The following is an 11,715-nucleotide window of genomic DNA, read 5'->3' as shown; positions in this document are numbered from 1 at the left end:
TTAATCCTACTGAGCCCGGAGCCCTCTTGGAGCCCTATTGCTTCCCAGTGAGCCCTGCCATCCCTGCTATCCCGGAGCGCTGTGGATCCCGCGGGATGGCGGTGGCCGGCAGGTGAACAGCGACAGCGGCGGAGGGGGAGCGAGAGCGGGAGCTCGGGTTGCGGGTGTCTCACAGGTATGTGTACGGGGGCTGCTGCTGCTCACACGAGCTTTTAATTCTGTATTATTTTTTGAAGTTCGTGTTTTATGTGTGCCGGCGCAGCCAAGGTCACCTTGAGCACGAGAAGGACGCGTTTCGCTTCCACTGTTCAGAGGTTTACTGGGGGGTTTTTGGTGTTTATTGGGCGGTTTATATACTAAATTGCCTGAGCGCTGATTACAGAAAAAGGCAAATTGAATGTAAGAGCTAGCAGAGACAAAAGGATGACTGCACGGTTATATTGGTTCGAACTCCAGTTTGTATTGAGAACTCTGTGCTTGGGTATCAGCAGATGGGCTTTGTGGCAGCTTGGAGGGGGCACTAAGAAAGGCAAAAACGTTGGATTAAAGTTTTAGGCCTTGCTGTTGCAGATCTTAGCATAGAACGTACAACATGGGATCAGTCTTATTCCTTATGGCTCGTAGCTTGGCCACGACTGAAGTTTCTTTGCAGTCATAGAAGAGGAAGGTATTGCCACTTTACAGTTTCTCTAGGTGAAAATGCTGGAATTCCTATTTCAGTATCTCTCCATAACAGAGCAGTTTAATTTGTAGTGTTTTGCACGTGTATTTTACATCACTATGTTGTTTTAATATGTTTACCCTTTCTTTTTTCTTTGGTGAAGGGAGAATTATTTGCTATGCTTATTATATAAACTATAAAACTTCCATTTCAAAATAATAATGCAAGTTTAGACTTCTTTACTGCTTTTTAATCCGATAAGCCTGTAATGTCACTTATGTCAGCAGCATGTTCAGATTTAGGGGTGTGCTTTTTTATAGAGCACTCCTTCTGAGGAGTTTGCAAACTGGTTTGACTGCAGCTGGACCAGACATATAAAATATACTGTGAGATAGGATTGGGAGAGAACATTAATGACATTTTTTGTAGATCATAGGTGCCCTTGAGAAGCAAGTAATAAAAGAATGAAGTCATGGAGTGCAAGAGAATAGTAAGCCTTGGAAAGTGGCTGAAATGTGTATCCTTGTGGCTGCATGGTTTAAGCCATGCAGTGAAGAACAGTGGAAAATTATCAAGGGAGCATAGTGACCTGTAAGGGGAAGAAGAGCAGAGAGAGAGAAGCATGCTGGAAGCTGATTGGTGTGCTGTGGAACTTGAATGTGCTGGTTTTTTTAACATATTAAAATCTTGCTGATTTTTAACTGTAATGAAACATCTTTAGAACTGAACTTTTATCAAAAGGTGAAAAAATACCAGTTTGCTAATTTATTGCTAGATGCCCATCACTGAAATTGTGTGTGCTTCTGTATAGGTTTATATACATATATATATATATATACACACATATGTGTGTTATTATTTTGCAGTTTCTGATCTTCAGTTCCACTCCTGTGTCATGGATGAAACTGCTTTGTCCCTTGGAACAATAGATGTTTCCTATTTGTCCGCCTCAGCAGACTGCAGCATCAGTAGATGTAAGCATTCCAGTGAAGAATGGGTAAGTAAAAATTGTGAATGTTACTGGCCATATTTATTTTACTGTTTCTTCAAGTTGAAGGTGGACATTTTTATTGTTGTGAAGAACAAAGATAAGGCATTACTTCTCTTGTGCATGGTACAGTTTGATTTTAATTTAACTTGAAATGTAAGGAGGATCCAACAGTTCATTTCTGTGCCAAAGACTAATGTTGCTAGAAAAGAAAAACCCTATCAAACCCTATTGATAGTCTTACAGTCCTCTGGTGTAATGTTGCTAATCATTTTATGTAGCAGTAAACGTACAGAATACCGTTCAGGAGTAGCTCAAAGTGAAGCAGAAAGTCAAATAGAAAACTTGTTGCTCTTCTGCATTATGTAGTTTAAAATGCGCAGGTAAAAAGGAGCATGAAGCTGAAGATGCAAAGTCGCGTAGCCATTGAAGCTGGAGCTTTTCATGCAATACAGAAGGCAGAAAAAATTGGTGGATATAAATAAGGAACCTATTAAAAGTCTGTGTCCTCTGTTGAGTGAGTCCTGGGATTTGGAGGAGACAAAGTGCCAGTGAGCGGACTGGGCTGGGTGGAGCCAAAAGAGCCACATGGGGACTGGGTTGATGCTGGTTGGTTTAGCAGCATAGGTCAGGAGAAATTAGACATGGATTTGGAGAGGAGGGCTTTGAACTTGATCTGGAAGAAGAACTGAGGACATGTTTAGAGTTGAGGGGGAAAGACAGATGTCCTGGCAGCTGGGTTTTCTATCTAGCTAGAACTAAATGACATCAGACAACAAGCTGCAGTAACCAAGAGATCTGTGAGAAAGTGGGATAAGGGCAGGCAGGAGAGAAGAGATAGGAAGGAGATTTTCTAAGTAGTGGTGAGTTCAGTAAAGGGTTGGAGGCAAGCAGAAGAAGAACACTATTACAAAGTTGGTTTAATTTGGTGTTAGCATTACAGAAAGTTGGAGAGAAAGGGATTATGTCAGGCTTAGGTCTTGATGCTTCTTTATTTCAGATGGAAGATTTACCCTTGGAATATTTCCCAAGTGACTTCAATACTCCTGCCAAGTGTGATATATGCACAATTCAGTTTTTAGGCATCTGCAGCATTGCTTTTGACTTTCTGGTTGTTTCTCACTGGGCTGAGTATATGATGATGTATTTGTGTTTTACAACCCTTATGCTGGTTTAAGATATTGGTTCTACCCTGCTGCTCTTCCACGTTAATGTGCAATTTTAAACATCATTTTGGTTTTGTTTTGGTTTGTTTCTGTAACTTCCCTTTTAATACTGAAAGTAACTTCCCTTTGAATAAAATGTATGGTTTAGAAATGGCAACCCAGTGCTCATTCTAAGGCAAGCAATAATTCAGTAGAATTTAATTGAAACAATCTTTGAAAACATACTTAACAACAGTTTTTACATAGTGTTCTAACATGGAGAATGAGTTCTGTGAATCCAGCTACTTTGGATTATTTGGTTTTGTAACCTTCAGATAGACAGTGTAACCTTGGAGAAGGCACAGGGGTTCCTTTTTCGTATCACTCCACACGAAACTGCTGGAAAGTGCCTTCAGAGTCTGCTGAGTTAATTTTTTGGATACACTGAGTCTTGTTGCAATTTTACAGATGTGATGTTCAGTTGAAGCTTCAAATATATTGCTCATATTACAAGCATGTTTACACTATTGAGAACGTAGTTTACTGTTAATTTCTTTCACTTTTCTCAGCTGGCAGTTTCCTTGGTGTTTCTTAATTAGTTATTGTTTCTTTTAAAATTTTGTGTGTCAGCATGTGCTGCAGTGCTTAGATACATCAGTACAACACTGAGATTTTGCTTTTATTTTTTAAAATCACATCATCTGGAGATAACATAGTTTATTTTAGAAAAATCTTGGAAAAATTTGTGCTTTATGTAATTGAGGAGTAATTTTTTGTGTGTATGTGCGTCTGACAACTCCTCTTACTCAAAGTTTTCCCGTACACAGTAAAACATATATTTCCACATATTTACACAGTGGTCTTTTGTTCTGCAGGGAGAGTATAACTCTCGTCCCACTCTTTTCCGATCTGCCACTTTAAAATGGAAGGAGGCTCTGCTGAGCAGAAAAAGGCCGTTTGTGGGACGATGTTGCTATGTATGCACTCCCCAGAGCCGGGTAAGAAGATTATAGACTGGATTATGTTTGACAATAATGCATAGTTGCAACATAATGAATTTTCAGTAGTTTCCTTACTTTCAGAATTAAGGTCACAGTGTTTTTACTTCATAAAGTTTTGCACCATTGTTTGTGGTTATATTTCTTTGTTGTGGAATTAATGGATGACACAGACTTGCTGTGATACTTAGTCTCCCACCTTTCAGTGTGGATTTACTCCTTACACAAAACTCTCCAGCTCCGCAGAATTATCTCTAGGAAATGGTATGGCAAAATTATCTGCTCTGTTAAATTAATAACGGGAATTTGGTGCACATGAAAGTGTTAAAGCTTGCTTTTAGGACACTTTATTTCTCTATCCACAGAATAAATGCAGTTTCAAAACTAAGCAGTGTGCCTCCCTTCAAACTTGGTCAATCCCTGTACATGAGAGAACAAGTCAGTTTTCTACACCTGGCTGATTCCTTGCTTCTCTACCCAGCCTGGAAACAAGGAGTGCCAGTTGCCATAGTGGAAATATTTGTCTGCTGGGAACAGTGTCAAGATGGTGGCTCTAAAGAGGTTGCGCAAGCTGATTTAAAATGTGAAGTTCATTGAACTGCAGTGGGCAGGCTTTCTGTAAGCTGAAGATGCAAAATGCTGATAAATGACATAATATAGTTTGCAATAAGTTCATCCTGTAATTTGACTGTGTGTACAGCCCAGGCTTTAAATTGCACAGTTACAACTGCATTGAGCTCCATCATTGGCTGAACTAGAGTGAAAATTTGCTTGTCTCTTTGACCAAGGAGAAGTTATTATTTCACTCGATTCCTCTGCCAGAGCAGAACATTCCAGCAGTGTTACACAAATGTGGTGTAGAAATCCAGATGTACTGTGAAGGCTACATATGATTTGGGAAACAAGACAAGCAATTAGATAAACTGAGAGACTACTTCTAACAGACAAGTCAAGTGCTTTGACGTGTGAAAAGTTGTGTATGAATCCTCAGTTTAGGACTTTATACATTTAGTAACTTGCCTGTTAGTAATTAGGCTATTCATCTCAAGCTGGGAATTACACTTTAAAAATAAAAATCTTGTTCTGTATTTTGTCCGTTTAATAGGAGACTAATTAACTATCCTGAGATCCCTCTTAAGGTAGGGGCATGACCTATCGAGCCCTTTATTGCCTTCTGCTATAAGGAGAAAATACCATCCTTGAACAGACAGTAACAAAGAAGATCCTCTCTTTAGACTCCAGATTTATTTTTTTTTTTTTGATCTGCCTTTTTAATTATTTCTCTTAAGGAAAAGAAGTGAATGAGTGAGACAGCTTTCCTTAAGTGTGTCGGCCAAACTAACAGCTTGGTAGTTCTGAGAGTCTTGAGTCTCCCTCTCATTTTCCTTCTTGCTCTCCTAGGCGCTGATCAAGTTCACTAATCAAGCAGAAAACTACCTGCTTTATTCATTTAGTCTTAGTTTTTAGTCTAGTTCTTAGTTTTCAGTCTTGTCTGAATGAAGGTGGCTCATTAAGGGATGTGGTGAATGCTAGACATGCTCTTAGTTAAGAGGTGAGGGATAGTGTTCAGCAGGAAAGGGTAGGATGTGGTGGTGGGAGCTGGGCTTCTTGCAGCAGTAGAGAGATCCTGTATCGGCTCAGTTGGTCTCACAGAACCAGATCCTCTGCCTGACACAGGATTTAGGAAGAGTTAAATAAGGAAAAGCTAAAGTATGACGTTACAGCTGGAGGATGAGCTTCGCAGAGCGAGGTTATAACTTAACGATTAGAGCACTGGAATGGATTTGGGCATTCCGTGGTACTTTGTTGCTGGTTTTTTTTGTGGGAGAACAAGAACAAGTCACTTCTCTTCTCTTTGCCAGAACATTTCATCAACTTTTAAGATCCACAAAAAATCACCAGTGAATAGTCAAAGAAATTAGCATTACCTTGAAGTTTCCTCTTAAGAGCTTAAAGCAACAATTGGTTGATTGAATGTATGGCACAGTTATGCTTTACCAGGGGGGTAGAAGACTCTGTGCTCCCACTGTAGCCCATAATTTTTACCTGATTTGCAAATTACATAGGACACTTGTATATTTTAATTCGTGGCGAATAGTGTGTCCTAAACAAAATACAAGCAAATGACTCTTATCTGACTCGCATTGCAGAATTGGTGGTGAGGCTGTTCTGCAGCTCTGCTACTGGTAACCATCTTTCTCCTTCACTGTCCTGTTTTTGTCTTCTTTGACATGTACAGTTCCAGTAGTTTTAGCTGTAATTCACTGCTGGCATGGTACCAGTTTTATAATTGCGTATTATCTGGATAGAAAGAAATTAGCCTCTCGGTCAAGATATTTCCTCAGAATATGGAAGATTAAAGTTTAGGTCTTTCTGCCAAGGAATATTTGTTTATCCAGAGTGGAACTGCTCCTAAACTCTCCCTAGTCAATAGCTTGGAATGTGGAGTCTGTAACAAGGATCTAGAAGGCTGGATTGAGTTTGTTGTTCAGGCAGAGCAAGAATGTGGAGATTTGCCACCAAACTGTGGATGGATATCCTGACCCTTGGGCTGTTGTTACATGATGCCTGATCTGCTGGCAAACTGGATATCACAGGCTGGGGATCAACTGCTTGTGGTTATACTAATGCTGAATGTGGCTTAATAAAGTTCTGTCTAAAGATGAGTTCTGTATTATGACAAGTCCTGGTTTATATTGCGTCAGAATACAATGAAATATTGTGACTTGAAGAATACAGCCAATGCAACCACGCAGTAAAGCCTAGAGAATTCTGTGAAAGTATTGGAGTTCGGAATAGTGACTTGAATTTCATTTTCATTTTGGAACAGTTTGTGTGTACTGTATGAGCAGGTTCAGTGCTTCTCTGGTTTGGGGTTTTTTTATAGTACAAATGGAAAACATTGCATTGTCTTAAATGTTATGGTGAGTGTAATAGATACAGCTATTCTTATGTAATGAAATAATTCACCAGTCTTTTCTTTTCTTGGTTTTACAGGATAACTTTTTCAATTCTAGTATTCCTTCTTTGGGTCTACGTAATGTCATATATATCAATGAAACACATACAAGGTAATGTAAGCAAGTCTTTCTTTTACTTTTAAATCCAATGTGTTCTGATTTTATGACAGAGAAATCTCTAGGGTAGTCCAGACTGAGTGAGTATATGTTGTGGTCCTAAAATGCAGGAAGTGGTGCTGCCTTCAGGAAAGTAATGTACTTGTTAAATCTGACTGTGTGTATCTGGGAGCTGGGCAAAGTCCATTGGGGTTATAGACAAGGAGCATAAGCGTCAAACTTGTTTCACAAAAACCAGAGCACCTCTAGATCCTTTAGTGCAAATGGTAACATCTGTGGCATAATGCTGAGAAAAGCTGATTTATTCCTATGTGCAGAATGAATTCAGGCTTCATTTTAATTTACTGAGCAGATCTGGCTCACAATTTAGGCATTGACTATTACCAGTAATGGCAATTAAATCTGAATACGTCTTAAGATACTTTTTCTGCCTCAGTGGCAGAGTGCAGCTCCTGAAAAATGGTGTATATAACCTAAAAATGATGATGTATCTTTGCACTAATGGAAGCATATCTTAAGTTCTGGGACAAAGATACTGGAATTAAGCACAAATATTCTGTTCTTTGGAAAGTTAATAATGCTTGCTAAGTTTTTTTTCAATAATCATTACCGTAAGCAGGTCCTGCAGTGTTTGTCATAGAGTCAGAGCAAACAAAGAGAGGCCAGCAGCCTAAAAGAAATGAGCCAAAGTGTCTGAGTGGAAGAAAGGCAGTATTGTGCTATGCTTGAGAGGGAGGAAGCTAATGTTAGAGACTGTTCCTTATTACACTTGAATTAATTATGGTTTTTTTAAGAGTTGAGCTTGTAGTTTAGGATACAGAATAATAACAGAAATAGTGTTTAATTTTAACTGGTTTTTTTAAAATTAGTTTCAGAAGTCTGATGATTGAATCGTTTTGAATGGTCAAAGTTACTTAAATTGGAAATAAAAGGGCAAAAGATATGGGTTAATGAACTATTCTGAAATAAATGCCTTTAGCTCAGAATGTCATTATGGTGTGAAAAATGACAGTTTTAATGAAGTTCTGTGGTCCCATGTGGTTACAAAGTCACAGTTTCCCAGCCTTAGACAGCAAGAGGGATTCTCTTTAACTGCTGGAGTACTGTAACTGTATTGAGACGTTATCACAGCCTTTGGCTGAGGTATGACTGCCAGTTTTTTAATGTATCTTGACTGAGTCCATTCGGTGTGGTTTTTGTCTTTTCTCATTGCTACATGATCAGCAAACAGATTTTTCTAATTAAACGACATCATGTCTAAGCTGTAAAACGAATGTAGAGGTCTTCATACCTTGACAGATACCTGCAATATCTGTATGCTGCTGTGATGATATGTTTGTAATTACCAAAATCATTGTCAGAAAGAAGCATATCCTTATCTTTGCTTTCTAGAAAAGTTAATAAGGCTCTCAAACTCCAAAGAGAAGGGGAAAAGGAAAAAAGCAATTAAAACAGTTACCAGTCTGCTTCTCTGACAGCATGAATAGTAAAATTCTTTGTCCTTTGAGGCGGTCTGAATATTTGTGTAACCATTATGTGTCAAGACTGTGCCACTGGCTTGTGCATGTTCACTCATCTTAATTACAGTGCAAGTGGCCTGTGTGCTCAGGTAGTTTGGCCTTTTGCAGTGTAAGAGTTCCTTCTCATCTTTCCTAGCTGTTTATAACACATGTATAAATTTACTGAAATGTGGTAGGGAGTTTTAACAGCCAAGATCAGTAACTCAGGTGATGACAAGCAGTGAGACCTTGGCGGCGCTCCAGCATGGAAACCACCCACGGTTCAGTTTGGGACACTCACTAGAAAATCAGCCATGCATTGCACCAGCAGACCTCAGGACAAGGGTTTTACGTAATATTCAGTGCTCTGGTCTCAGGAATGGCCAGTTTATTTTTTTGTCCAACTCTTTGTTCTGACTGGTGGCATCAGCTCTGCTGTTCCGGCGTCCCAGCTGTTTGTTTTGTGGGGTGACCCATGTAAGTGGTGGCTTGTCCAGTCCTGGCCTGGTAAGGGGGGTGAGGAGGAAAATACTAGTGCATATTCACTGCTGGGGATTTTTAGCCCTTCCTGTTTCACTTGCATGTTCTGTGATGTTTGGTGTTCAAAGTAGTGTTTTCTCAGGTGATTGCTGCTTATATGATCTAGACAGTAAAGGACAGGGTTAATTTGGAAAGAAGAGACTGTCCACATAAGAGAAATTGCGTTAAACACTTGAATTTATAGAGATTTACTGTTATTCAGGGATTCTGCTCCTGCTAAAACTTTGCAAGGAGAAGGTGTGTAGGAGGCACATAAAACTGGATGTTTAAAAACACTAGGAGGGAAGAAAAAGTTATTAAAAAAGTGTTTTTAGTTTTCGTGGCTAATGCAAACTCCTTTTCAGAAGTATCTGTGAGAGTTTACCTTGTGCTTACGTGAGCAACTTTCCCAAGAGGACCCAGTGTGCCTTCAAGAAGTTGACAAACCTCTTAGCTGGGCATTTACTTTCCTTGGTGGAAAGTCAACAAATTGGAAATCACCACTACCTCTTCTTTTGACCTTATTGAGCTGGGGAGTTGGTTCCAGCAGAGGCACAAAATGTATATGCTGGTTTGTTTACTACTTTCCTGTGATACCATGGGTGTTTTAAGGCCAGTGTCACCCTGGACTGAAGTGATGCAGACCCCAGTTGTTTCAGATATTTCGTGCTGTATATGAGTTACTTCATCTATAACATGGACATATTGGCAATTTACTAGCAGATAAAGAAGCTTTTAGGCAGCCCTTCATAAAACTTTACTTACTTTTGCTACTTAATTGTATTTTAGGTATTTTTCATACTATTTTTTTTGGCAGTCAAATATTTTGATAATCACACTGAAATACCCATTTTATTTTTGTAGGTACAGGGGGTGGCTTGCAAGACGGTTTTGTTATGTCCTTTTTGTGCAAGAAAGGGATGTTCATAAGGGTATGTTTGCCAAGAATCTGACAGAAAATGTGCTGAATAACAACAGGTAAGATAATGCAAAATAAACTGTTTTTTAAATTAGTATTTATGATATAAGAATTTGGAAACTGCAAGTTTTAGAAATCAGACTGTTTAAAATACCAGAAAATAGAGTGTCTTTAGCACAACCTTTCAGGGCTGTAGTTGGCAATTTCTGTTTGAATAGTAAAAGAGGGGATTAAAGAAGTACAAGTCTCCATACAAGTGATGCCTAGTGGGGGAACACCAGCCAATACACAGAAAAATAAATTGCTACACAGGAGCTCTTTAAACTTTTGTTTATCTAATTCATGTAAATCATTACCACCAAAGTCATACTGCAGTCATCAGAAATTGTCAGTGTTTCAGAAGTAACAGGAAAGCAGCATTCTGAAGTACCCTGAGTGTACACCTGGAGCACGAGTCAAAAATAGAAAAAGGCTGTAGAGTGAAATTCCCACCCTTTACTTTGAGGAACCTGTTTTCAGTTTCATAGATCACATTTTAAATGGCATGTTGAGCCCTTGATTAGCTATTAAGGGATCAGTTTCCCCTGTACATAAAGAAATTCAACCGCATGCCCCCTCCTTGAGCCTACTTTTTTGTTAGAAGGCATGCACTGCCTACATTAACATTCCTAATTCTCCTGAATTTTTAATGTTTGAGTCCGTCTGAAGATGATAGTGTTGCTTTTGAAAAGTAAAGCAGACTGCGTTGTGCCATAGTTATAGTGTGTTAAACCACTTAATCTCACTTAGATTTGTTTCAAATGGGAAAAATAGGCCTTATAGATTTTGTTACACTTTGTAAAACTGAGAATTCAAGGGGAACAATACTGTAGAAGTTCAAAATAGCAACTGCAGTAATCTATCTAATGAGGTAAGTGAAAGTGCTATGACAGGAAAAAGAAAATATTAAAAAAAATGAGATTTCATCTGTTCTTCATGAATTTTTAACCTTATTGACCATTTCTGAAAATTGGCAGTCACTTAATATTAGTACCTGTGATTTGCATATATACTGTTTTATATGGTCAACTTTGAGTGTACTCAACCATCAACTGCATGTTAAATCAGAGCTTAGAAAACTACTGAATTAGATTGAATGCATGTGGAGTATACAGTACTTCAGTGTAAATGTTTTTTTAATGTTTACTCCTGTAGTAATGCAGAGCACATTCTCAGCAGTTGTGTCTTTGACTCTTCTGTGTCATACATTTTCTTTTTCAATGTTAGAGTCCAGAAGGCCATAGTAGATGAAGCTTCTGAACCAAATACTCCAGGTAGTTTTACTCCAACGGATCCTAAAGCTATCAACAAAGTGAAGAAGAAAGCGAGGAAAATACTCCAAGAAATGGCAGCAAATGTGTCACCTGCTTTAATCAGGTGAGAAAAATGTCTCATTGGTGTTTTAAGTGGGTGGAAGAATGGAAAAGCTTTTTATAATAACAACAGAGCTTGTAACACATAATGCATAAAAAGTGAATAATTATTCTAAAAATAATAAATTATTCATAAAAATCTCTTTTTTATTATTAGCTAACAAAATAGTAGTTATTCTTTATTTTCAGATGCAGCAGAAACCATCTGCCTTTACAAGGGATGAATCTCACAAGATTAAATACAAACTTTTTTTTCCTCTCAAAACTAGGTTTGGTACTAATGCTTAGACCAATATTGGCATAATTTCAGTCTCATATGGGCAAGAGCAGTTATCTGCAGCACCATGGACTGTGAAAGATCATTTTTCCAGTAGCCTATTCAATATTCTAATCTGTAGTTATAAATACCTCAGAGAGAGTCTTATTTTAGATAAAATCTTCTACTGTACCTTTACAACTAAGCATGAATTTGTTGTGTTCCTAGTTCATCAACTTTT

The 11,715-nt window shown here is 38.5% G+C and overlaps 1 protein-coding gene across 2 annotated transcripts in view; it reads left to right on the top strand.

The window, feature by feature from the left end:
* The first annotated feature begins 6 nt into the window (after positions 1-6).
* The window catches only part of GPAM (glycerol-3-phosphate acyltransferase, mitochondrial), a 32,646-nt gene continuing 20,937 nt past the window's right edge, over positions 7-11,715 (top strand). For both annotated transcript variants that reach the window (XM_018069310.2, XM_018069309.2), the window contains exons 1-6: positions 7-175; positions 1,528-1,658; positions 3,670-3,792; positions 6,790-6,863; positions 9,752-9,865; positions 11,073-11,222. In XM_018069310.2, the coding sequence (XP_017924799.1) occupies positions 1,557-1,658; positions 3,670-3,792; positions 6,790-6,863; positions 9,752-9,865; positions 11,073-11,222 (563 nt within the window). In that variant the 5' untranslated portion in view covers positions 7-175; positions 1,528-1,556. The remainder of the gene's footprint in view (positions 176-1,527; positions 1,659-3,669; positions 3,793-6,789; positions 6,864-9,751; positions 9,866-11,072; positions 11,223-11,715) is intronic.

Source organism: Manacus vitellinus, unplaced genomic scaffold (assembly GCF_001715985.3).
Source record: "Manacus vitellinus isolate BGI_N305 unplaced genomic scaffold, ASM171598v3 scaffold_15_pilon, whole genome shotgun sequence".
NCBI classification, from domain to species: domain Eukaryota; kingdom Metazoa; phylum Chordata; class Aves; order Passeriformes; family Pipridae; genus Manacus; species Manacus vitellinus.
The sequence above is the reverse complement of the archived record's forward strand: the minus strand, read 5'-3'. Positions and strand labels throughout refer to the sequence as shown.